Source organism: Drosophila rhopaloa, unplaced genomic scaffold (assembly GCF_018152115.1).
Source record: "Drosophila rhopaloa isolate 14029-0021.01 unplaced genomic scaffold, ASM1815211v1 contig_196, whole genome shotgun sequence".
Taxonomy (NCBI): domain Eukaryota; kingdom Metazoa; phylum Arthropoda; class Insecta; order Diptera; family Drosophilidae; genus Drosophila; species Drosophila rhopaloa.
In genome coordinates, this window is record NW_025335079.1 from 58,417 (window position 1) to 84,188 (window position 25,772).

Genomic DNA, 25,772 nt, shown 5'->3' on the forward strand with positions numbered 1-25,772 from the left:
GTGAACCATCAGTTATTATTAAACAAAACTAACATTACTAGGATTCCCGATCATGTTGACTAAGTGGATTTCAAGCATACCTGTCGAACCGGTCTCAAAGTAGTAGCTTTAAAACTTTGCACAATCTCAAACTCTGTTCACGCTGAATATCTGTTTCGGAACGGGAGCCACCTACGACCCCTACTGTTTGGAATATAACTGGCCTCAGGAAGTTCTCTCTTTTTATGTTATGATGTATGCTGACGACGTAAAACTTTGTTTGCCATTATGGCAAACCCAATCCCATGTAACAACCTTCATAAGGATCTTGGCTGCTATCCAGAATTTGCTGCTTTTTAAATGAACGATCGGAAATGTACAACTTTGATGTCCTTTTATCGGAAGTTAGGCTTTTCCTCACGTCATATTCTTTTGTGTCGATTGGCCAATCAATTTGAACTACACAAATTCCTTAGCAGGACCGTGCCGACTGTACTATTCAACCACAACTTATAACTGATCTGATCGGATAATGGCAACTATTGTTAGTAAAGCTAGGAAGTGGGTTTTCTTTGCTTTTTTTTTGGCCAAACGTTCCGGTCTACGAAATTACATGAGGATCGACCGACTATATCCTATACCGAATCACTTATTGATCGGAAAGCATTTCCTTGGTTTGTCCAATTCTGGAATACTGCTCGTGTGTATTAAGAAGCATCATCATGAATATTTGGCAATCATCAATTGACGCTTATCTGAATCGGTACAGAAACAATTCCTCCGCTTTGTTTGCTTTACGTGGTTTAAATTTAAGATATATACTTATTGTTCGTCTACCATCTCACGAGAAGATCCAATAAATAAAATGCAAATGTTAAATAAAAAAACAAAAATCGTCGAAGGCCTTTGACCGGTGAATCATCAGTTCCTTATTAAATCAATAACTAACATTAGTAGGATTCCCGATCATGTTGACCTAACTGGGTTTCAACATATTTCGAACCGTTCTCCAAGAGTACCCTTTAAAAGCACAGTCTCAAACTTCTGTTCACGTGAACTCTGGTGTTCCGCAAGGGAGCCACCTAGGACCCCTACTGTTTTGAATTCTCATAAATTACTTGCCTCAAGTAGTTCTCTCTTCTCATGTTATGATGTATGCTGACGACGTAAAACTTTGTTTGCCATTATCGAAACCCATATTCTTCCATCTGAACAACCTTCATTTTGTGCATAGAAATACGGTTCTCAATCCCAGTAAGTTCTGCTCGTCACTTTCTAAATATTGACTCGATTTGCAAATGTAAATTGATGTCCTTTTCCATCGGAAGAGGCTTCTCCTAACGTCATATTCATTGCGGTCGAATGATCTTAAACTCATAAATTCCGTAGCATGTCCATGGAGTGTTATGTCAACCACAACTTAAACTTATCTGATCATATTGGCTTTATTGTTAATAAAGCTAGTAAGGGTTCACATTTGCGAGTTTTGTTAAAAGAACGTGACTTTTCAAGGAATTTCGGGGAACCATATACCACGAAACACCTATCATATTTCTTTGTTTTGTCTATATTGGAATACTGCTTCCGTGAGTTTGGTCACCTGAATATACCAATCATCAAGACTCTTTTTGAATCGGTACAGAAACAATTTCTTTTGTTTGCTTTACGGTGGTTTTAAGCTATGGAAAAACATGGATCTACCATCTTACTTGGATCAAATTTTGTGTAAAAAATAAAATTGAACGTGCCCTGAAACCTTCAAGGATCGTCGAACCTGTCATACGGTGTCACTGTTCCTGAGTAAAATAAATTAATAACTGGTCTTGTAAATTCAAGCTAACCTACTGAAGAAGCCAATGACCAGCCGTTCTCCATCCCTGTAAGGTCGTCAACAACTGTTGTAAACGTTCAAGCAGTGACGAAAATTGTTTTGGAAAATCGTCGAGCCACTCTAGGACCCTACTGTTGTTGAAGTTCTCGGTAAATTACTTGCCTCGTGCCATGATCTCTTTTCAAACGTTTTGGGTATGTAGTCGTGACGACGTAAAACTTTGTTCCGAAATTGCCGATTTTGACCAAATCACAACCGTCCCATGAACTCGCTCAAGCCGATGCTGAATGACGTCAACCTTCATTCTAGATGTACTCCAGAAATAACTGGTGCTCAATCCCTGTAAGTTCTACTGGTTATGCTTTCGAACATATTGCCCATCGATATTTGTAGGACAAATTTTGTTGTACATAATCCAATTTCCAAAAATCGTCCGAAACATCGCTAAATAACTTGTAACTTTACGCCTCCCTCCCAAAACTGGATGTCCAGTGAAACTTGGTAGTAAGATGTTAGTAAGGTGTCAATGTAACATAACTTTAATCGATAATCGAAATAAATTCCCAAAATTTGAATAGTCACCTTACTTTTACACACTCATACGATGGACATCGTATCCTGTAACATTTTGTCACTTTATATAATTCCCTCCTACGTTTGCTTATCACGGGCATACTCACAGACGTTAACGTGGTCCAATGGTTGGTCGTCTAAATCCAGCTTTAGATGCTACATACAATAAAATAAGTCTATTTATATTTTCTTAATAGGAGGTTCACTGGGTTGAAAAATGTTTTAAAAAAAATATAATACCCTCTGCAACGGTATAAAAAATCTAAAACTAAATCTTCTTTCTCAAACCTTTCACCGAACATCTGAAAAAATTAAACTTTATTCGATTCTTATTTTTGACGTCTTGAACAAAAATAAAAACTCTAACTTTAAACTTGTTTGAATAATTATTTTTAAATAGTATTATTTTAGATCATTGGAAATAGATATGATAGATAAAAAAAAATTAAAAATTTAAGGTGTTTGTTAAATTTGATGATAATATAATTTTGCCCCAATTGGTATTAAAAATTGTTTTTAATGTTATATTATCTGGCAGCATAGTTATACATTGAATGTTGAAGTTTTTAGGCTTAAGATTGTACAATATTCGGTTCGATTTATCAATGTTGATAAGTAATAACAACAGCCTCCAAGCTGTAACTGCAAATAAATCTAACAGAAAAAATTAAGTACACTTTTATTTTCATCATTACAGTTCTTAAGTCAGTGGAAGGTGAACAACTCGTTTTGACAAATGTGCATCGTTCCGATATGGGTGCCTACAATTGCATTGCATCAAATGGAATACCGCCATCAGTTAGCAAGCGTTTCGATGTTCATGTAAATTGTAAGTACTTATTCTTAATAAACCTCTGCATGTAAATTAATAACCATTCTGTGTATTCACTGATCTTTTTGAAAGCAGCAAAGAAATCAAACTTCGTTTAGACATCTGGTCGGACAGTAGATGTCAGAAACTCTTACCTTTTAATGTTGTGCAATAAATGTATTTCAAAACCAAACAAATTTATTTAAAGTTTAAGGGCAAACAAATTTATTTTAGGTTTAAGGCGTTGCTAAATTGTCTCAAAGTTTTATTAAAAATGACTCATCGACACGAAGCGTCAGAATACAATTTTGATCAAAGGCAAATAAAGTTGGAATCCAATATGATGGTTATTTTGGATTTGCTCAGGGTAACGATGTTCCGTATTTGACTTATTGTGGGATCTGTTTGCCAGGGATTATCCAACGCTGAGATAGTGGAAAAGCTGTCGGCGCAGATGGCGAATTTGCCTTTACCTTTGTAGGCGTATACGCAGGCCTAAAGTACTGCGAAAGCCTCAATGGTAAATATCGAGTTGATGTTGGGAAGGAATCTGGTTTGGATGAGAAGTTAGCTTGGTGTGGTAGGACGCTTTTTGTTTTGATATTTCATCTTTTACGGGTAGAATGCCAAGATCTCTGTGGATGTTGTCGTTCCGAACATACCAAGGTGCCCCAGTGATAGTTCTCAGGATTTTTGATTGTGCTCGCTGAATAATGTCGATGTTGATGCTGTTCGCGTTTCCCCACAATTGGGAGCCGTAGGTCCAGACTGGCTTAAGCGTTGAATTGTAGAGCAGGACCTTGAAGTCCGGGCAGAGGGGGAGCGCGCGTTTATAAGCCAATGGAGACTGGTTGATTTTAGTTTTAGGTGAATTTTCTTAGCTTCGATATGTCTCCGCCATGTAAGTCTCCTGTCTAGGTGGATGCCAAGGTACGCTACATCGTCAGCTTGTGGAAGTGGCGTGTTATTCAAGGTTAGCGGGGGACACGTTTGTCTGTTAAGAGTAAACGTTATGTGTTTACACTTTTGCGCTTTTATTTGTATACGCCAGTCTGATAACCACCTCTCCACTACAACGAGATTATCACCTAGTAATGCTGTTGCCTGAATTGGGCATTTGGACCGACTTATGATCGCGGTATCGTCTGCGAATGTAGAAGTAGTCAACCGCTCGTTCGTGGGGATATCTGCGGTGTAGAGGAGAAATAGAGTTGGACCAAGGGCGCTACCTTGGGGAACTCCAGCCTTTATAGCGTAGTCGTCGGATGTTGTAGTGTTGCATCTCACGACGAAGGCTCTGTTGTAAAGGTACGATTCAAGTATCCTGTTCGCGCACTTTGCGTTCTTTAATTTGTTGAACAGTGTAAGGCGGGAGCGGGAGCACAATAAAGATTTAAGCGCTCTCGCGAATTCGCCCCGTCTCTCGCCCCCTTTGTTAAGATAGGTTTAAGCGTTTATATATTGAAATTAAAAGTTAGTTGTCATATGAACATCATTGAGTAAACTCCCTTTCGTCGCCTCGTCGCCAAAATAAAACTAAATCAATTTTCCCTGCAGTCACAAGTTTCGCGTTCGTTTAATACAAAACCGTATTAGTTTTTCATGGTGACCCCGACGTGATCTGCAGTGGAAATCGAGTGTTATTTTTGGTGAAAAAACAAAATTAAAACTAAATAAATCACGCCGGCTTTTAAAACATTGAAGTTGTTGTTGCCGCTGCTTTAATTTATACTTTAATTCGTCGTTGCTGCCGCTGGACAATTTGACCGCTGCAGTTCGTTAACTGGACCAGAAGTTTTTGTTGCCGCTGCTTGTCGCCAATTGCTGCCTACGAAGGAAGGCATATGGATTCGAAGAGGGAAGTTGCCGACGGATGTGTGTCGTCCCACCAGGTATAGAGTGCTAAAAGTTTTTTTTTTTTTTTATTTTAACTTTGCTTTTATTTATTGAATCTTCTCTTAATTTTGAGACTAACAATAAGTTTACGAATCTTAACATTAAAATTTAACTAACAGTATAATAAGACTGCATTCTGGTTGCGCGTGCCTCAAGTCGGTCGCTGGGTGGGTAAGTCATTGCGACGAAGGCGTGATTGGTTGATCAACCTTGTAAGACCTCTCGCCAGGTGGTTAGGGTGCAACGATAGCTTGGTAAAGTACTTTTCCTTCTGTTCTGCGATCACTTCTTTGACTGGTAGAATGTTTAAGTCGCGATGTATGGTTTCGTTGCGAACGTACCACGGTGCCCCGGTGATTGTTCTCAAGATCTTCGACTGAGCTCGCTGGACTATGTCAATATTGCTATTGCTGGCATTCCCCCATAACTGAGAGCCGTACATCCATATAGGTTTTAGTACCGAGTTATACAGCAGGACTTTATATTCAAGACTAAGGGGAGACCGAGCGTTGATAAGCCAATGAAGGCTACTGGCTTTTAGCTTTAGGTGTGTTCTTTTGGCTTCAATGTACCGGCGCCATGTGAGTCTTCTGTCGAGGTGTACTCCTAGATATGTCACTTCGTTTGCTTGCGGGAGTAGAGTATGGTTTAACATGAGCGGCGGGCAGTTTTGCCTGTTCAGGGTGAACGTAACGTGCTTGCATTTTTGTTCGTTCACTTTAATTCGCCAATCTGATAGCCACTTTTCTACATCGACCAGATGAAGAGCGAGCTGCGCAGTTGCTTGCATCGGGCATTTTGAGCGGCTGAGAATGGCTGTATCATCAGCAAACGTAGATGTTGTAAGTCGTGTGCTTGTTGGGATGTCTGCTGTGTAGAGGACATATAATGTTGGCCCAAGCACGCTTCCTTGAGGAACTCCAGCTCCAATAGTGAAATCGTCAGTTATAGCAGTGTTGCATCGAACAGCAAATTTTCTGTCGTAGAGGTAAGACTCTAGAAGCTTATGGGTGTTGTAGGGGAGCATTGTCTTGATCTTGAACATTAGACCTTCAGCCAAACTCTATCAAATGCTTGAGAGACGTCTAAAAATATGGCAGTACAGTACTCTCGTTTTTCGAACGCGTTCCGAATTTCTGATGTTATCCGGTCTACCTGCTCAATTGTTCCGTGCTTTTCACGAAACCCAAATTGATGTGACGGAATTCCTTCCTGGATTCTTAGGTATGTGTTTATCCGAATCAATACGCATTTTTCAAAGAGTTTAGATAAGCATGAGAGTAGGCTTATAGGTCTATACGACGTGGGAATTGTGTGGTCTTTTCCTGGCTTTGCTATCATTATTATAATCGACTTTTTCCATCTCACTGGAAAGTGGCCAAGTTTTGCGATGGCATTAAAAAGCTGGGTGATAGTGCAAACGGCGCAATATGGGAGCTCAATGATCATTTTGGGAGTTATGAGGTCGCAGCCCGGGGATTTTTTCGGATTCAGCTGATTTTTGATGATGTTAACGATTTCGTTTGGGCGAAACTCAATTGGTTCATGTTGAAGCTGAGGCTCATGTGGTAAAGTCGGCAAGGTGAACGCACTAGTGGCAGGATTTGGTTGGAAGACATTTTTAAGGTGGTTGGCAAACGTGCTGGCTCTGTCTGCATCGCTGCGCGCCCAGCCGCCTGTGGGGTTTCTAATAGGCATCACGGTTACTTTCGGTGAGCTTAGAGTAGGGTGAGCTCTCCATAGTGAGTGTTTTGTGCTAGATGTTGACAATTGCTCTATGTAGCGTCGGTGGACATGTGCTTCTTCTTGCTGTAAAGCTTTTGTGAGTTGACGTGAGGCATATTTGAAGCTTTGCCTAGCAGATGGTGATCTGTGGAGTTGCCACTCTCGACGTAAGCGTCGCTTTTCGAGGACGAGCTGTTCTATTTGTAGATTTGTCTTCTTTTGGTTGCTTTGTGTACTTGTAGTTTGGGGTGTTGAAACTCGAGCTGCAGAGACGAGTACAGACTCCAGTGTATTAACAAATCTGTCTACGTTGGCTTCATCGTTGAGATGAGGACTTAGCTCAATGTGTGAGCTAATGTATTTCTTGTACTTAACCCAATTGGTTTTCTGAGATGTCAATTTAAACGATTGCTCCAATGCGCCTGGATGTCGGAGAAGAATAAACAGGACAGGCGAGTGATCCGATGAAAGATCCGAGAGGCATTCGGCGCTTATCAGATTTTTAGAAATGTTTTTGGTAATTGCAAAGTCTATTAAATCGGGTAGTTTCCTTGGGTCTGCCGGCCAGTATGTTGGTCTGCCAGGAGAAACATAGTCCAGCTTGTTCTTGGCTTTTATAACTGCATTATAGAGCTGTTTTCCTTTTGGAGTCACGAGACGTGATCCCCAGTGTGTGTGCTTGGCGTTGTAGTCCCCTGCTGCTATGAAGTGGTCTCCTAGTGAGTTGAAAAACTGCATAAACTCATCTTCAGCTATGGTGAAGCGAGGGGGGCAGTATACGGCGGCTAGTGTAAGTTGGTTGCCAGTATTTGTTTGTATATTTATAGATGTGGCCTGTAGATAATTTTTAGCAAATTTGTTATGATAGTGGTGCTTAATACGGCTTCTGATTAGAATTCCAGTCCCACCATGTGCTTTACCATCTGGATGATTTGTTCCGTGAAATGAGTAACCTCGTAGTTGAAAATTGTATTTATTTGTAAGGTGTGTTTCTGAAAGCAGCATTACGTCGATATGGTTGTCGAGTAGGAATTGAGCTAACTCAAGTTTATGCTGTGAGACGCCGTTAGCGTTCCACGTAGATATCCTTAGGGAAGTCATTATTTGGATTGTTGTGAAACCAGCATTTGAATCAGTAGATTTTGGTTTCGCATTAAATCTTGCATAGTTGTGCGCATAAACGACATAAACTCCGTAAGGCTTTGCTGCAGGCTGTATATCATATCTTCGAAGTTGCTTTTTGACTGCTCCGGGAATTGTTGCTGCTGAGCCGTGTTCGGTTCTTGGTATGCTGATTGCAGAAATGAACTTTTTGAGACAGGGTTAGCCAGTCCTGATTTTAAAGCGCTTGCGTAAGTCACATTTTTATCAGAGTTTAAGGGTCCTAGTGAGGATCTGGCTGCAGTCGAGAAGAAGACTTCAGGGTTTGTTCTGGAAGCTGTCATCTGTTTATTTTGGGTGCGGGCGGCAGTTCCTCTCTGGTGGATGCGACTTTTCAGCTCCTTGTAAATAGGGCAGCCTCTGTAGTTAGCAGTGTGATTGCCACCGCAGTTGCCGCACTTTTTCGAGTTGCAGTCATCTTTGCTCGTTGGGCAGTGTGCGGAGTCATGAAGATCTCCACAAACTACACACACCGGGCGCAGTTTACAGTATGACCTTGTATGGCCATATTCTTGGCAGTTCGCACATTGTACCGGGCCATTGCGTTTGTGCGGTTCCTCAACTGTAATTCTGCGGTGCAGCAGGAACTGAAGATTGTAAATGGGGTGCACTTCGTATTTCTTTAGGGGCTTATTTTCTGGTTCGAGCTCAACCTTAAAGAGTGGCTGCGGCTTTCTATCCCTGTTAAGGATGTTGAAGACTGTCTTAGCGTTAAATCCCTTCTCTTGAAGCGCCTTTGTCATCTCTGCAGGCGTTACGTCGGACTCTATGCCCTTAAGTACGACTTGCAGGCCCTTGCTACTTTTTAGCTGATACGTGTAAAAGTTCTTTTTATTCTCGGAAAGATATTTCGATAATACTCTGTAATTATCTTCAGACTTCATTTGAACCTTTGTTTCCTGGATGTTGCCCTTTACTAGAGGTATTATGTGGAAGTTATCCTTTCCAATAAGCTCGATAATTTTGTTGACAAGAACATTGGAACTTTTTTCTCGAATATAAATAGGCTTCCTTTTCTTCACTTCAGTGGATTCGGCCGCCTCAACGTCATAGGCGTCTTCCAAGATTTTAAATCGGTTTGAGTTCGTGGGCGTTTCTATTCCAGCTAGGCTAGCATTGTTACGGGTTATTTTGCGTTGAGAATTTAGAGGGCTCAGCTTCCTTTTGATTTGGATGTAGCGATCCATACCAGTCTGCACAGCCGGCTTAGTACATTCATTGGTTTTGTTCTGTTTTTCGGGCAGCGCAGTGGCAGACGTATTAATATTTGCGCTGCTAGCTGATGATGTCATTAAACGAGCAATCGATACGGTTGCAGTTGTTGTTGTAGTTACAGTTGACGTTGTTAAAGAAATTGCGGTGCTAGTTACAGCTGATGAGCTTAGGTTATTGCATACCTGCATTGGAGCACATTCAGCGCTCTTTGGCCGCAGAGACGTCGATGGTAGCGAGGGGGAGCAAGAACGCGCCCTCTCGTCGATACGTTTAAGAACTCGGTCAAGTTGGGGGTAATTGCCCGCGCTTGATCAGAGCTTGCATTATTTTCGGTTGCTTTAAAAGAGAAGTACGCGTTATTTCTTTGTACTGAGAGCCGTCTCTCGTCTTGCTCACGTTGACGTTGTGTGCGAACGTCGTTCAGACTCATTGTATTCGTGGTAAAGTTAATTAGAGTTTTAAGTGTTAAGTTTTATATTAATTAAATGACCAATCAATATAAACATTCGCGATTTCATCGCAGAAAGCGTCTTTTCGCGTTATAGTAGATTTATTAAAACGGTCACTGCACTTTTGTGATTTTATTGAATATTTTTTCCCGGAGCACAATAAATACACGTCTGCATGCGACGACGGTTTAACACGGACTATGCTAAAAAGTTGAAATTTAATCTGTGGCGTGTCATAAATTGTGTTTTTTGACCCATCTTTCAACTTTTTGCATGCGTGTGAAAAATTCGGTAGATAGCGAGCATTCTAACCAAGAAATAAATAAAACTTGCATGTACTAACGATTATAATCTGATATATACATACATACATCCATACATATTTACATATTTCGAATTATACATACATAGATAAGTGAATCGCTTTGGACCAAAATCAAATAAAAATTTGTCGGTATCCTGGTTTTTTTTAAAAAATTAAATTTACCCAATTTCTCGTCGTAGTGAACACAAATTATAGCTTTGCAAAAAATTAAAAAGGTAAAAGTTGAGAATTGTGAAAAGTTATAATTCCAGAATTAAATCCTTAATTCCTTAAATTAATTCCTTAATTCATTTTAAATAACTCCCCTACACTGCATGCGTTCAGCTTATTTCTCTCGTTGGTTATTATTATTTAAATTTAATAAATGTAAAAACAATATTTTTGTTGTACACACTTACATATAATTTAAAAAATAAATAAATAAATAAAATAAATTAAATTTAAAAATCTTCGATACCAAAAAAAAAAAAAAATGCCAAAATCAGAAAGTAACAACCAGGAAATCGAAAAGTTGAAAAACCAACGAGATGAGGAGTATAGAGCGAACGCAAAGATATTTAAATGAGGGTCGATTCTCTTTAAATACGGTTGAGTTAGAATGTTAGATTAGAAATCCTAAATACGCACATCGAAAATGCTTCGCTTATACAAAATAAAATTGAGGCGAAAGAAGGAGATGATGAGTACCGCGAAGAGTTCGAAGAGACTGCGATAATAGCAAAATCGTTGCTAATTTCCCTAATTGCGGAAACAAAGCGTAAGAGCGTTGACAATTCCGCTCCGCCGGCAACGCGCACACCCCAATGCCGTTTGCCGAGCGTCACTCTTCCAACCTTCAGAGGAAAACATTCCGCAATTTAAAAATTTTATAAGCCTTTTCGAAACTTTTGTTGACAAAATTGACACGCTGCACGATATCGAAAAATTCAACCATCTAATATCGTGTTTGGCTGGAGACGCGCTAAGAACAGTCAGGGCATTTCAAGTTACCGCGGATAATTATCCAAAAGCTCTGGCTAGCATAACGCGGGTGTACGACAATGATTGTTTAATTTTCTTTGACAATATATCGACACTGTTTAATCTGCCATAGCTTTCCCAGCCATCAGCTACCTCCTTGAGAAACCTGATCGACACAGTCACAGCGCTGTCCGATTCTCTTTTGTCCATTGGGGATGACAAACGTATTACGAATGCCATCCTCATCCATCTAGTAATGGGCAAAGTCGATGCAGGAACTAAAAGAAAATGGGAAGAACAATTAGATTATACCTCGCTTCCTCTTTGGAGCGAGTGTGAGTCGGCCCTGAACAAGCGCTATCAGCATATGGTTGCCGAAGAAGCGTGTAAGCCAAAAATTGTTCAGCAGAGCCAGGCTTATCCAAAGAAGAATGGAAACAGGAGTTTTTCGTTTGTTGCTGCCATGGACGACCGCGAAGTATGTGTGTTTTGCAACTCAGCCGAACATCAAGTAGGAAATTGCACTGCTTTTGCTGCCCTAACAGTTCAGCAAAGATTCGATTTCGCAAAAAAGGCTCCCTTGTGCACTAACTGCCTCCGTAAGGGCCACACGGTAAAAAGATGCAAATCGAAGAGATGCAGGGTGTGTAAGTCCTCACACCACACATTGCTGCACATTTATTCGCCATCAAATCTCGCGTTGCCACCTCCTCCTCAGCCCACGCTCTCGCAGAATACTCCATCCACTTCGCATGTTTTGCATGCGACTGCATCGGATAGAGTTATTCTTGCCACAGCTATCGTGAGCGTCCAAACAAAAAGTGGCGAATTAGTTTTGGCTCGAGCGTTGCTCGATTCTGGTTCACAAGTAAATTATGTGACCGACGAGCTCGCTCAGAGACTTCAGATTAAGAGAGAGGACGTGTGTTTGAGCTTGCGGGGCATTGGTGGAACTAATGCTCAAGCAACCAAAAAAATACACACGATAGTCAAGTCGCGAGTGGGTAGCAGTCGATTGTCGTCCGAATTTTACATATTAAAAAATATTTCTGGTTATCATCCGGATCAAACGGTGAACACCAGCGGCTGGAGGGTGCCTGAAAATATTTATTTGGCAGATCCATTCTTCTTCAAGCCCCAAAAAATAGACATGCTTATAGGCGCAGACTCGTTCTTTGAACTATTGTCAGTCGGTCAGATAAAGAAAGGGCCTGAGTTTCCCATTTTGCAGAAAACAGTTCTCGGCTGGATGCAGTCAGGGAGATGTGCCTCAGAAAAAATAAGAAATGCTGAAAAGTTGGTACATCTCAGCTGCCAGGAGGAAGTGTTGAAGTCAATAGACACAACCCTGCAGAAATTTTGGTCTGTGGAGAACTTGCCTCCCAAGGCCAAGGTCCATACTCCTGAGCAGCAACTTTGTGAGTAACACTTTGAGAAAAATACTCAAAGATTGTCGTCCGGAAGATTTTCGGTTCGTTTGCCGTTCAAATCTGACCCAAACACTTTTGGTTCATTATATGAAGTTGCGAAACGTAGTTTTTTGTCGCTTGAAAGAAGAAGAAGATTATCCAAAGATCCTTCTTTAAAAAAGATGTATCTGGAATTCATGGAAGAATATGAAGCCATGGGTCACATGTCTTCCACTAACAATAAAATTCCAGACAGTTCGCACTATTTCATTCCGCACCAATGCGTGCTGCGACCTCAAAACACCTCGACAAAGTTGAGAGTGGTATTCGACGCCTCGAGCCGTACATCGACGCAGGTCGCGATGAATGACATCTTGATGGTTGGCCCCACCATTCTACGGTTGCAGCAGATGTAAAAAAGATGTATCGTCAAGTAATGGTTGACGAAGCTGACCGAAACTTTCAGCTCATAGTGTGGAGACGAGATCCATCTGAGTCTCTAAAAATCTTCAAGCTGAACACCGTGACTTATGGAACTTCGCCAGCACCCTATCTGGCGATTCGGTGTTTAATGCGGCTTGGAGAGATCGCGCAGGATTCGTGTCCAAAAGCCGCTAAGGTCATTCAGAATGACTTTTATGTTGACGATTTGTTGACTGGCGCCAAAAGCGTTGAGGACCTGCAAAGCCTTCGAGACGAAGTTTCTCAGGTATTGCAAGAGGCAGGATTTGAATTGGCAAAGTGGTTTTCTAACTGCCCAGAGTTGTCCGCAACTGAAAGCGCTGTCATGCCGCTAACGGCAGACTCAGACGTAACAGACGTGGTTTGGTTGCCGGGTAAAGATTACTTTCAATTTCGGTTGGATGACTCTTTCCTGGATCTTCGTGCGACAAAACGAAACATACTGTCGGTGACAGCCCGACTTTTCGATCCGCTTGGCCTATTGTGTCCTCTAGTGACTAGGGCAAAAATGTTGTTGCAGGAACTGTGGCTTCGAAAGTTAGACTGGGACGAGTCGCTGCCGATGCAACTGCAGACATCTTGGGAAGCTTTTAAGGGAACGCTGTTGCAGCTGCCCAAGATCAAGGTATCGCGATTCGTTCATACAGACGCCAAAGTCCCGGCAGAAATACATGGTTTCGCTGACGCTTCCATGCGAGCATATGGAGCGTGCATCTACGTTCGCACTAGTACCGTTGAAGGTTTAAAAGTATCTTTATTGACAGCAAAATCCAAAGTAGCTCCCCTCAAGACAAAAACGTTGCCTTGCCTTGAGTTGTGCCACTAACCATACAACATATAGACTGGTCATTTCATACAACGAATTTGGTCACAAAATTTTTCAATCGGGAGGCCCCAGTGCTGGAATCAGCAGGCCCCGGACACTTCGTGTGCATTCGGGTTTTTTTCGCTCTCGTTCTAATTCTTATTTTGACGCTCGCGCTTGAGTTCGGTCGTTCAGTCGCAGAGACGCGCATTTTGAAGAAGGTTGGCCTGCGCTTGAATTGGGCTTTGTATGTATTCATGCATTCTCATACAGGGGTGCATGTGTGCGATCATTTCATTTCGATGCAGCAAGAATATTTTGTCTTTTGCTACTTTTCAGACTTGGTACCCTAACAATATGCACGTATTCACTATTGGGTTAATGATAAAAATAAGAATATTATATGTTACAGTATATTTTTTAATATTTCAGCATAAATTTCATCTTGGTTTACAAATTCAAATCAGTGGTAGCAAAAAAATGTTTTGCATATATGTATGTATTCCAATTAATAGAAATCAATCTACTGAGATACGAATAGGGCATATCGCAGTCGGTGTCACAAAAAACACCGACTGCTTTTAAGTGGTTCAGAAAACTTCAAACCAAATCAGCTTTGGTTGTTGTTCTGCGAGCGGATGGTGCCTGCATACCCTACCGAAGATTGAACTTTAGGGGTGGGGACAGAAACAAGAACGGCTTTTTGGCTTTTGTTTTGTTTACATTTTTAGGACACTCGAAAAAACCCGAAGGCACACGAAAAGGTCCGGGGCCTGCCGCTACCAGCTCTGGGGCCTCCCGAATGAAAAATTTTGTGACCAATTTCGTTGTATGAAATGACCAGTCTATATGTTGTATGGTTAGTGGTTGTGCGCAGCTCACCTTCTTGCGGATCTCTATAATCGTGTAAGACCATTGCTTAATTTTCCGATTACAAAAGTGTTGCTCTGGACGGATTCGGAGATCACTTTGCATTGGATCAAAACGCATCCTTCGTCGTTGTCAGTTTTTGTCTCAAACCGAGTTGCGGAGATTCAAGAGTGGTCGGAAAAAGCAATCTTGAGACATGTCCCCACGAAAGTAAGCCCAGTGGACATCGTGTCACGGGGATGTAACGTTGAGGAACTTACAGCTTCCATTTGGTTCGCTGGGCCGTGGTTTTTGCTCGATGCAGAAAAAGATTGGCCTGTAAATCGACACTTCGAAGTACCTGCTGATGTCGTGTCGATGGAATTACGCAAATCAGCATTGGCGCTTGTGGTAATCCCAGAGCCCAATTATGTGCTTCAGAAAATAGAATCTATTTCGTCGCACATAAGGCTTCTAAGGGTTTTCGTGTGGGTCTTACGGTTTATTCAAAGGTGTAAAAAAGTGTCGCACCCCTTTGAAAAAAGTATAACACCAAGAGAACTGAATTTTGCGTTCGAGAAAATAGTGGAAGTGATCCAATCTCACGAGTTTAGTGACGACATAGGTAAAATTCGTAAAAATAAACCGGTAGCAACGAATATACAAAAACTAAGCCCTTTTCTCCAGGAGAAAAAATTAGATTGGTGTTCCTCGACATTGCTGCGAGTTGGGGGTCGGTTATTGAATGCTCCTATCCCGTACGAAGCCAAATTCCCGTTGTTGTTGTCGAAAGGCTCACAGTTTGTTAAAACGTACGTGTCATACCTGCACGTTACAAATTGTCATGCTAGCCCTCGAGCTTTTGTAAGTCTGTTGCGAGAAAAGATATAGTTGGTTAATGCGCAGGAAGTTTGCAACAGAACAGTTCGTTCTTGCATTTGTTGCAAGCCGCAACTCTTGACGCAAATCATGGGGAACTTGCCATCAGACAGACTTCGAGCTCTCCGCCCTTTTAATATCTGTGGTGTTGATTTTTGTGGCCCATTTAACACAACGTATCGTATCCGTGTTAAGCCACCGTACAAATCATACGTGGTATGTATGTTTTGCGTCCAAAGCGGTCCACTTAGAATTAGTGTCTGACCTCACCACTGATGCGTTTTTGTTGGCATTCCAAAGGTTCGTGAGTCGACGCGGGATTCCGGAGAAGGTGTGGTGCGACAACGCGACGAACTTCGTCGGAGCCGATCGCCACATGAGAGAGTTCCGGGCCCGTCTGGAAGAGCAGGGGGGCGGTATCGCCACATTCGCATTAAGAAAAGGATGCGAGTTTGCGTTCATACCGCCCAGAGCACCTCACTTCGGCGGACTTTAAGAGGCAGGTGTGAAGTCTGCAAAGCACCTGTTCCTTCGGACGGTCGGCGAAGACATCCTGATTGCGGAGAAGCTCGGAACTCTCCTCACCAGCGTGGAGGCCGTGCTCAACTCGAGGCCCCTCGGAGCGATCAGCACGGATCCCAACGACGGCGGAGCCCTAAGCCCAGGCCATCTCCTGATCGGCGGGCCCCTCCTAGCTCCACCCTCAGCAGCGCTCCCGGACCAAGTCAGCCCAACCTGCTTACGACGATGGCGCAGTGTCTTGTGTCTCAGGCACAGGTTTTGGTAGCGTTGGTCCCGGGAGTACGTCTCGAGCCTCCAGGCGAAAAACAAGTGGCACCAGGAGGTTCCAAACGTCGACGTGGGAGCTCTCGTCGTCTTCGCCGAGGACAATCTCCCGCCGCAGCAGTGGATGACCTGGCGGATCGTGGTAGTGCACGTCGGCGCTGACGGCAAGGTCCGAGTGGCGGACGTGAAGACGAAGGATGGGACGTATCGGCGAGCGGTCCATAGGCTGGCGGTGCTGCCTGTGGCATGCTGAAGACGGCGGTCCTTCAGAGGGGGCGGTGTTCGCGCACTTTGCGTTCTTTAATTTGTTGAACAGTGTAAGGCGGGAGCGGGAGCACAATAAAGATTTAATCGCTCTCGCGAATTCGCCCCGTCTCTCGCCCCCTTCGTTAAGTTAGGTTTAAGCGTTTATATATTGAAATTAAAAGTTAGTTGTCATATGAACACCATTGAGTAAACTCCCTTTCGTCGCCTCGTCGCCAAAATAAAACTAAATCAATTTTCCCTGCAGTCACTAGTTTCGCGTTCGTTTAATACAAAACCGTATTAGTTTTTCATATCCTGTGAATGTTTCCCGGCAGGATTGTTCTGATTTTATTCTTAAGGCCATCAAGCCAGACTCGGTCGAAAGCCTGTGAAACGTCAAGGAAAGAGTTAAAGAGTTAACAAATAACCTCAACTGCACAGTTTGAAAGTTCGATTAACATTTTGGGAGTTATTTGATCACCGCCTGGAGCCTTTTTATACCCGTTACTCGTAGAGTAAAAGGGTATATTGTATTCGTGCAAAAGTATGTAACAGCTAGAAGGAAGCGTTTCCGACCCTATAAAGTATATATATTCTTGATCAGGGTCACTAGCCGAGTCGATATAGCCATGTCCGTCTGTCCGTCTGTCCGTCTGTCTGTCCGTATGAACGCTGAGATCTCGGAAACTATAAAAGCTAGAAGATTGGCATTTTGCATGCAGATTCTAGGAGTTCCTACGCAGCGCAAGTTTGTTTCAAAAAGGTGCCACGCCCCCTTTAACGCCCACAATCGCTTATATACGATTTTAAAAATTTAAATATTTCGGAAAAGTAAAAATGCAGTTTTATTGTGTTTATATATACCTATCGAAATCGGACCATTCGTTAAAAAGTTATGCGTGATCAAAGTTTCTATCTCCATCTCCCTCGCACTCCCTTTACTTGAGTAACGGGTATCTGATAGTCGGGGCACCCGACTATAGCGTTCTCTCTTGTTTGGTTTCAATTGCTCGCTGATTACTTTTGCAATTTCATTTGGTTGAAACAGAATTGGCTCCGTCTCAGATTCGATTCGAATTGACGGCGACGGTAGTGCGAATGAATTAGTTGCAGGGTTTAGCTGGCAAACATTTCGAAGGTGTAAAGGAAATGAACAAGCTCTGTCTTTGTCGCTTCTGGCCCAGCTGCCTGAAGAGTATCTTATGGGAATTACTGTTTCGGCCGGCGCACTTAGATTAGGGTGGGCCCTCCACAAGGGATGCTTGGTGCTGGTGGGTGAAATTTTCACAATGTACTGGCGTTGTGCTTTTACTTCTTCTTGCCTTAGAGCCCTGGTCAGTCTGGCTGCTGCGACGATTACAGACTCCAGTGCATCGGCATAGCAGTCGATGTCCTCCTTGATGTTGAGCTGTGGAGTTAGTTCAATGTGGGAACTTGCGAGGGTGCTCGATTAATTCCGGGCTTTGAAGAAGAGTTATTAGCACAGGTGAGTGGTCCGATGATAGATCCAAAAGCGATTTTGCTGATATTAGATTGCGAGAAATGTTTTTTGTCACAGCAAAATCAATTAAATCAGGTAGTTTTCTAGGATCTGTAGGCCAGTATGTGGGGCTGTCTGGTGAAGCGTAGTCCAGTTTGTTGCATGTTTTAATGAGTGCATTATATAATTGCCTTCCTTTGGGGGTCACAAGGCGGGATCCCCAGTGCGTGTTCTTGGCGTTGTAATCTCCTGCTGCTATGAATCGCTCACCAAGTGAATTGTAGAAGTCCATGAATTGGTCTTCGGAGACTGTAAAGCGGGGTGGGCAGTAGACAGCGGCAATGGCAAGGTTGCAGTTGCCCAACTGTAATTTTATCGAAGTAGCTTGCAGATGATTTTTTGCAAACCGTTGGTGAAAGTGGTGTTTGACGCGGTCTCCTATTAAGATGCCAGTTCCGCCATGCGCTTTACCATCTGGATGATCGGTGCCGTAGAACGTGTATCCCCGTATTTTAAAGTTATATTTGCTGGTTAGATGCGTTTCTGCCAGCAACATAACGTCGATGTGGTTTTCGTTCAGAAATTGAGTTAGTTCAGGTTTATGCCGTGAAACACCGTTGGCGTTCACAGAGTTATTCGAAGGCTAGGCATGGTTTATTTGGACTGCTGAGCTGCAAGCATTTGTAACAAAATATTTTGGTTTTGCATAAGGGTTTGCATTGTGGTTTTCATGAAGGACATAAGTTCCATCATGTTTTGTTGCAAAGTAATCATTATAGATTCCCTGTTACTTTGTGGCTGTCCCATGGCCTGCTGGATGTTATCAATTTTCGGCTCTATGTGAGTTGTGTCTGATCTTAAAGCACTGGCGTAAGACATTCCGTTGGTGGTAATTGAAGGGCCAAATGATGATCTGGCTGCTTTTGCGAAGAAAACTTGCGGTGTCGTTTGTGATCTCATGTAAGTGTTTTTTGTGTTCAGGGAGCGTGCCGTTGTCGCTCGTTGCATCCGACTTTTCATCATCTTGTAGACTGGACAGCCTCTGTAGTTTGCGGTGTGGTTTCCTTGGCAGTTTACACACTTTTTAGTGAGAGAGTCTTCCTTGTTGGCCGTGGCAGTTTCCACAAGCTACACATACTGACCTAAGGGTGCAGTAAGTCCTGGTATGACCGTATTCCTGGCAATTTGTGCATTGCACTGGCCCGGTCCGTTTGTGCGGCTCTTCCACTGTGATACTACGGCGCAGAAGGTACTGCAACTTGTAGAGAAGACTAAATTGAGCTAATAGAAGTGAAGATCCTTTTTGATGTTTTCCGATACGTCTTTCTAGGGTGGAAGAGACGTAGTTATTTTTCTCTGCTTAGTGACTGATAGCCCAATGAAAGCTGCATGCTTGGCGCATCTATGAAGGGTTATCAACCCTGGAACCCTGGGAGGAAGCTTTGAAATCCCTTACCAACGATTGATTTGGGCTTGTGAGCCTCGGTATTAGATTGCTGGTGGCTTAGGTTAATCTGTCGGAAATGCTTGGTAGCCCTGCTTCGGCCAGAATGCACCTTACTGGCGATGTTGGAAATGCATTAATTTATCTACGAACAGTAGGGTGCTTGAATTTTCTTCAGGTGTGTTGCTGCACACCAACCATATATTGGGAGTCCGTATTCGATTTTGGAGAGAATTAGGGCACGGGTTATGTTTGTTAGGATGTTGGGATGGATATGCGAAAATTTGGAACTTAGAAATTTAATTATGTTAGCCCGGACTTCAAGTTGTTTTCTTAAAGTAATACAATGTTCCTTAAAGCTAAACCTAGAGTCAAACGTGATTCCAAGTATTTTTAAATGCACGACTGGTTCGATGGTCTTATTTCTAAGCTCCAAAGTTGGAAAACAACAGTGGATTTTGCGACAAATGTGAAGTGTGTGGCATTTTTCTATGGCAAGAGAAGCGCCAGAAGATAATCCCCAGGTTTCTAAGTCCTGGAGAATTTTGAAAAAAGTATTTTTTACAGTTTTTTTTTTATTGTAAATTATTGCGTCATCTGCGTATAAAAAAATGTTTATTTCCTTGTGTTTAGTTATTACGAGGTAGATGTGATCAAAGGCTATGATGAAAAGGACTACCGATAGGGGTGAGCCTTGTGGGATTCCGTTTTTCAGGTTCGCTGAACCAGAGGTCTTGTCGTTGACTCTGACTTTGAAGGTCCCCTTCGTCATTAAGGCTTTAACCAGGTTGTAAAGTCTTGGACCAATGCCCCAAAGCTGGAGTCTTGAGAGAACTGCTTGGTTGCTGCAACTTGGTTTCCACTGATCAGTTTGTGGCGGTGGATAAGTGGATAACATGCAGTTATATATGACAAGTAGTCTTTGATTAAGGCATGGAGAAATCTGTTTTAAGATGGGATAGGAAATTCTATCAGCGCCAGGACATTTGCCCTTAGCTGTTTGGAGAGCTGCCTCGATTTCTTGCAGTCTAAATGGAGTGTCCAGACTTAGTGCTGTAGGAGATATTTGGGTAGGGTTGTATGTGGAGGACAGATATGATTCTTTGAGACCTATGTAAACGTTGCTAAAATTTTCATCAGCTCCGTATTTGGCCCAGACTTCCCCGAATTCTTCTGATATACAACTGGAGTCAGTTAACAAAGCGTTTGTGGTTTTAAAGCATTTTATGGGTATTTTATGAGAGCCAGCCAGACGATTAATGTCTGACCAAATCTTCTTGGTGGTGGAAAGGGGAGGAAAACGTGAGGTGAAGTTTTCGAGGGATTTTCGTTTTTCAGAAAGAACAGTCTTTTTGAAAATGGCATTGGCTCTTTTTTAATTTATGAGGTTGGTGGATGACATTTGGGAATTAAATGTGTGAAAAAGCTTTTGCTTTTTATCCCTGAGCTGTTGAAGCTACGGGCTCCACCATGGAATTTTCGCTTTATTGGGAATCCGTTTTGTTTGGGGGATGGAGGAGTTTGCTGCTGTTCTAATGAATTTCGAGAGTAGAGCGACCTGATGGTTTAGGCATCCGGCGGTCCACTTGGTCTCAAGTTCAGTGCTGGTTTTGCCGAAAGTATTTCAGTCAGCGAGATCGGTTTTATATTTTGGGATGGGTAGGGTTATGTCTGGAGATAATGGAAAAGCTAAGGAAATAAATATGGAGAAATCGCTACCATGTAATTGATCACAAATGGACCAACTGCTACGGTGAGCGAGTCTTGGTGAGATTAGTGAAATATCGATGTTGGTTATTATGTTGTGGGTAGAGAGATGGGTTCCAGATCCGTCGTTTAAAGTTATTTTTATCTTCGTACGTTGATGCACAATGATCAGCGCAAACAAGTGGCCCTTACGACACCAAGCAGTGCTTGTTACGCGCGGAGCCTAATAGGCGTAAAAACGAGATCGCGAGAAGTTAAAAAGCACAATGTAGAAGCGGACAGACTAAGATTAGAAATACGTACGAGACTAATACTAATTTTGTGCTAAGTAAGATAAAATTAATGCTTTTATGCTTGGCAAAGAGTCGGTAGTAGAAATAATATGGAAGATATAGTCGTTACACAGTACTCTAAACGGTTCATGCATATCAAAGTTAGATCTACAAATATTTAATGTAAGAGGAACATAGTTCCTGGTAATTCTATTAGGCACGGAGAAGCTTATGCGACCCAGTAACTCGGGACTCTCCACATCCCCGTGAATAAGTTTATAGATAAAAGTCATTGTAACATAGGGATCATCGAATTCCATTGACCACCTTTTAATAAATCCAAGTACTCCCCTGGCTTTATTCACCATAGAAGTAATATGGTCACAAAACTTAAGTTTTGGGTCAAGAAGGACGCCAAGGTCATCAACATGCGTAATTCTAGACAACGCGCAACCACCCAGCGAATACGTTGCATATTGTGGGTTCACCCGAAAAAATGTCATTACTTTGCACTTAGCGCTATTTAAATCCAAAAGATTTTCACAACACCATGTTTGAAAAGCATTTAGGTCAGATTGCAAGTCTGAACTGCTAGAAATTTCGTTATATTGCAGGCATAACTTAACGTCATCTGCGTACATAAGGACACGCGACTTTGTCAAGACTAGAGGGAGATCGTTTATAAATAAGGTAAAAAGAAGGAGGCCAAGGTGGCTTCCTTGTGGGACGCCTGAAGTAACTCGGATCAAATCAGAGATCGAGTTTTTAAAGATGACTCGTTGAGTCCTACCACTCAGATAACTTGAGATCCATGATCCATAGCTTTAATACCAGAAGCGAGTGATTTACTGAATCAAACGCTTTACTAAAATCAGTGTAAACTACGTCAGTCTGCATGTTCTTTCTAAAGCCATTTATTACAAAAAACGTTAGCTCCAAGAGGTTTGTCGTCGAAGATCTTCGCCTTAAAAATCCATGTTGACATGGAGATATAATCGATCTACAAAGATGTTGCAAATGGGGTGTAATAGTGTTTTCGAAAAGCTTTGGGATGGCGAATAATTTGGATATGCCTCTGTAATTACTTGTATTGCATTTATTTCCTTTCTTATGAAGGGGAATGACAAATGACTCCTTCCAAATAAGTGGGATATGAGATGTTTTTAAAGACAAGGTAAACAATTTGTCCAGAGGTCTACACAGAGTTTAAGCACAGTATTTAAGCACGCAGCCTGGAACTTTGTCCGGACCCGGTAAATAGACTGGCTTAACTTTATGGAGATCCAAAAGGACAAAAAATCAAGTTCGACTTGGGTAAGGCATTTGAATAAGACGGATTTGGACGGGATGAAACAGAATATGTTGTCTGGAAAAACTGGGCAAATAGATCGGCAATTGCCTGATCAGAATTTGCCGTAGAGTTTTCGAATGATAGCGATGCAGGGTAACAGGCTGACTTACGCTTAGTGGTAACAAAATTATAAAACTGTTTTGGATCTTGTGAAAATTGGACCCTACAACGAGTCAAATAGCTTTTATAACACCGGGCGTTAAGCACGATAAAATTTGAACGAGCCCTTAGGTACCGAGAGAAGGCAGATTGTGAACCGCACATTTTAAATTTATTGAAAAGGGTGGACTTAATATTTTTTAGGTGTGACAACTCTTTATTAAACCACGGAGGTTTATTTGAAATTGACGGATAGTATAACGGAACACACAGATAAAAGAAGGAATTCAATGCATTATAAAAGATATTAACGGGCTTAGCCTTATGTGGTAAGTGGGTCTCCTGAAGGCATAACACGTCAGGAGAGAGTTCGGCTATAAGTAATTTTAATTCGTGATAATTATTGAAAATTCCTTTTATGTTCCATTGTAAGATTTTAATGATCATGGTTAAAGAAAATCAGGGGAAGCTGACGCGGGGTCGACTTCAGCCATTGATGCATCTGAGTCAGATGAGTTTTTACTAGAGTTACTATTTGATTTCATTTCGTTTAAGAGTACATCTGCGCTCTTTATAATCAGAACACATTAAAGGGAGTGATAGCTGTGAGTGTTAACTATTTATGCTGTAGGTGGGCGAGAGAGAATTGCTTGTGCGATTGTGATTTTCGAGGTCTTCAGTTGTGTTTATATTGGGGCTTGTTGGAACGGTTTCTTTTGTTGTTTCCGAAAGTTCTGGGAACTCTTCTTGAAGTTTAGTAAAGGGTCTGTTGAGCGCAGCGGCAAACCACTCTGCTAAATAGAGAGTCAGAATCACTCATTTCTAAGCTACTCCTCTTATCTCTCTATTAATTGGACTTGTCAGTCCGAGCCCGCCTCTCAACGCCTACGGTCCGTCGCCAGCGCATACATTTGTTGTTGTTGATAGCAAGCTGCGGTGTTCGCAAAGCCCGTAGCCCTTGCATACATTTATAACGTTAATAAACTGAAATATTGAATTTATCTCGCCTTGTGATTTGTTTTTAAAATAGCTGACAAAAAGGCTTGTTAGCTCAACATTTGGAGGCCCCGGCGAGATTTGTAAATTCAAGTCTGTGGAAATTCGTTTGTGCAAAAGAAACAGTGCACAAAGAAGACAAAAAACAACTGTTACATTAGGCTGGTTCCGCTTTAAGCTGGTCCTAATAAATTTTCTGCCTCGCCAACTGGTGACTGTACTTTCTTGCCGTTACAAAAACAAAGACTTCTGACAATTGTAACTGTAAACTCCCGAGTTGTGCAGTGCGTTTCGGTTTGCTTTATACAAATACATACGCACAGATGAGTTCAGACGAAGGCAGCACAGTGGCAGACCATAATATTATGACGGCTGAAACTAAAGTGCGGTTCTTGAAGTGCAAAGCCGAATCGGTGTACAATAGCTTAAAGCGCATGGATATTTCGCTAGCTAAAGACGCGATTTGCCTGTTTGGGTCCGCGGAGTTGACAGTTCGGCTAGAACTTCTTGAGCATACTCAAGCCTCATTCAGGCTTGCCCACAATGCGCTGGAAGAGCTAGACTATTCGGAAATCGGCAGTGAGCTTAGCGACAATTTTGAAATGCTCATGGTATCGGTCAAGTCACGGCTAAGACGGCAACTTGACAACTGTCAGCCAACATCTTCCACTATGCACCTTGATCCCAACCTGAATCAGTCAACTGTCATGGTTGATCGAGGGCATAGGACTCGCCTGCCCGAAGTAAAACTGCCTACATTCTCTAGTGGATACACCGAATACTCTGATTTCCTCTCCATGTTTATCTCGGTGATAGATAAGGACCCCTACTTGGCTGACATAGAAAAGCTTCAACATTTGCGGTCATGCTTAGCTGGAGCTGCGCTGGAGTCGGTTCGATCATTAGAAATATCTGGTGCCAATTATCGTGTGGCACTAGAAATCCTAAATAAACGTTTTAATAATAAACGTCTTGTTTTCCAGGCACACATCAATGAAATTCTTGGGCTCAAGAGGCTCGAGTCTGCGTCTGCTGTGGCATTGCGGGATTTTTCGGACAAAATTATTGGGCATATGCGAGCGCTTCAGGCCTTGGGAGATTTAAAACAAATCTCAGGCTGCATGGTTGTATACATGATAGTGCAAAAATTGGATGCAGCAACCCAAGCCAACTGGGAGGAAAGTTTGTCAACGGATATGATTCCAAGCGAGGAGGATTTGCTCTCGTACCTTGAAGGGCGATGCCAGAAACTGGAGAGCGTTCAGCATGCCTTGGCTTCCAACATGGCCCATGACCATTCAGCTCCAAGGCCTGCCAGAAGGACGTTACTTGGTGCCCAGGTCAGCCAGAGTAGCTGCGTTTTTTGTGATACTCCTGGTCATGGAATATACTCCTGTAGCTCCTTCGCCGGTCTATCTCCTAGTCTACGGCAAAGGGAAATAAAAAGACTTTCCTTGTGCTTCAATTGCCTAAAGAAGGGGCACCACACTCGAACGTGCAACTCCGGCCATTGCCGCACATGCGGTGGAAAACACCACACGCTGCTCCATCTACGCCCTGATGATTCACCACCCTCGCAGCCATCTGCCTCGCTTGCGGTCCAAGGATTTCATTCTGATGTTGTGCTCTTGGCCACCGCTATAGTTCTTGTAAAGAACAGAGCTGGTTCCCCGGTACCTTGCCAAGTCCTACTGGATTCTGGATCTCAACTACACCTAATTACATCTCGCTTCGCCCAGGAGTTGCAGTTAAGGAAATCTCGGTCAGCAGCAACGGTAACTGGTCTTGGTGATACAGCTGTTTCTTCAGAAGGATCTACAGTCAGCATCTCCCTCCAGTCGCGTTCTTCTGAATACTCTGTGGCTCTAACGGCACTGGTCGTGCCAACGATTACAGACAGTCAGCCTAGTTACATCATTGATATCGCTGATTGGAATATGCCATCTAACATACAGTTGGCTGACCCTGCATTCAACTGTCCCCAGCGCGTTGACCTGCTCCTTGGTGCCGGCCTATTTTATGACCTGTTATGCGTGGGCCAAATTAAGCTGGTTCATGGATT

The 25,772-nt window shown here is 42.5% G+C and overlaps 1 protein-coding gene across 2 annotated transcripts in view; it reads left to right on the forward strand.

Moving 5' to 3' along the window:
• LOC108049103 (lachesin) overlaps positions 1-25,772 on the forward strand; it is a 162,389-nt gene that overhangs the window by 12,499 nt on the left and 124,118 nt on the right. Inside the window, exons 5-6 of one of the 2 annotated variants that reach the window (XM_044459363.1) lie at positions 3,081-3,212; positions 3,291-3,380. In XM_044459363.1, coding sequence (XP_044315298.1) covers positions 3,081-3,212; positions 3,291-3,313 — 155 coding nt within the window. In that variant the 3' untranslated portion in view covers positions 3,314-3,380. Of the gene's footprint in view, positions 1-3,080; positions 3,213-3,290; positions 3,381-25,772 lie in introns of those variants that run through there. The other variant, XM_044459362.1, reaches the window with a different exon arrangement.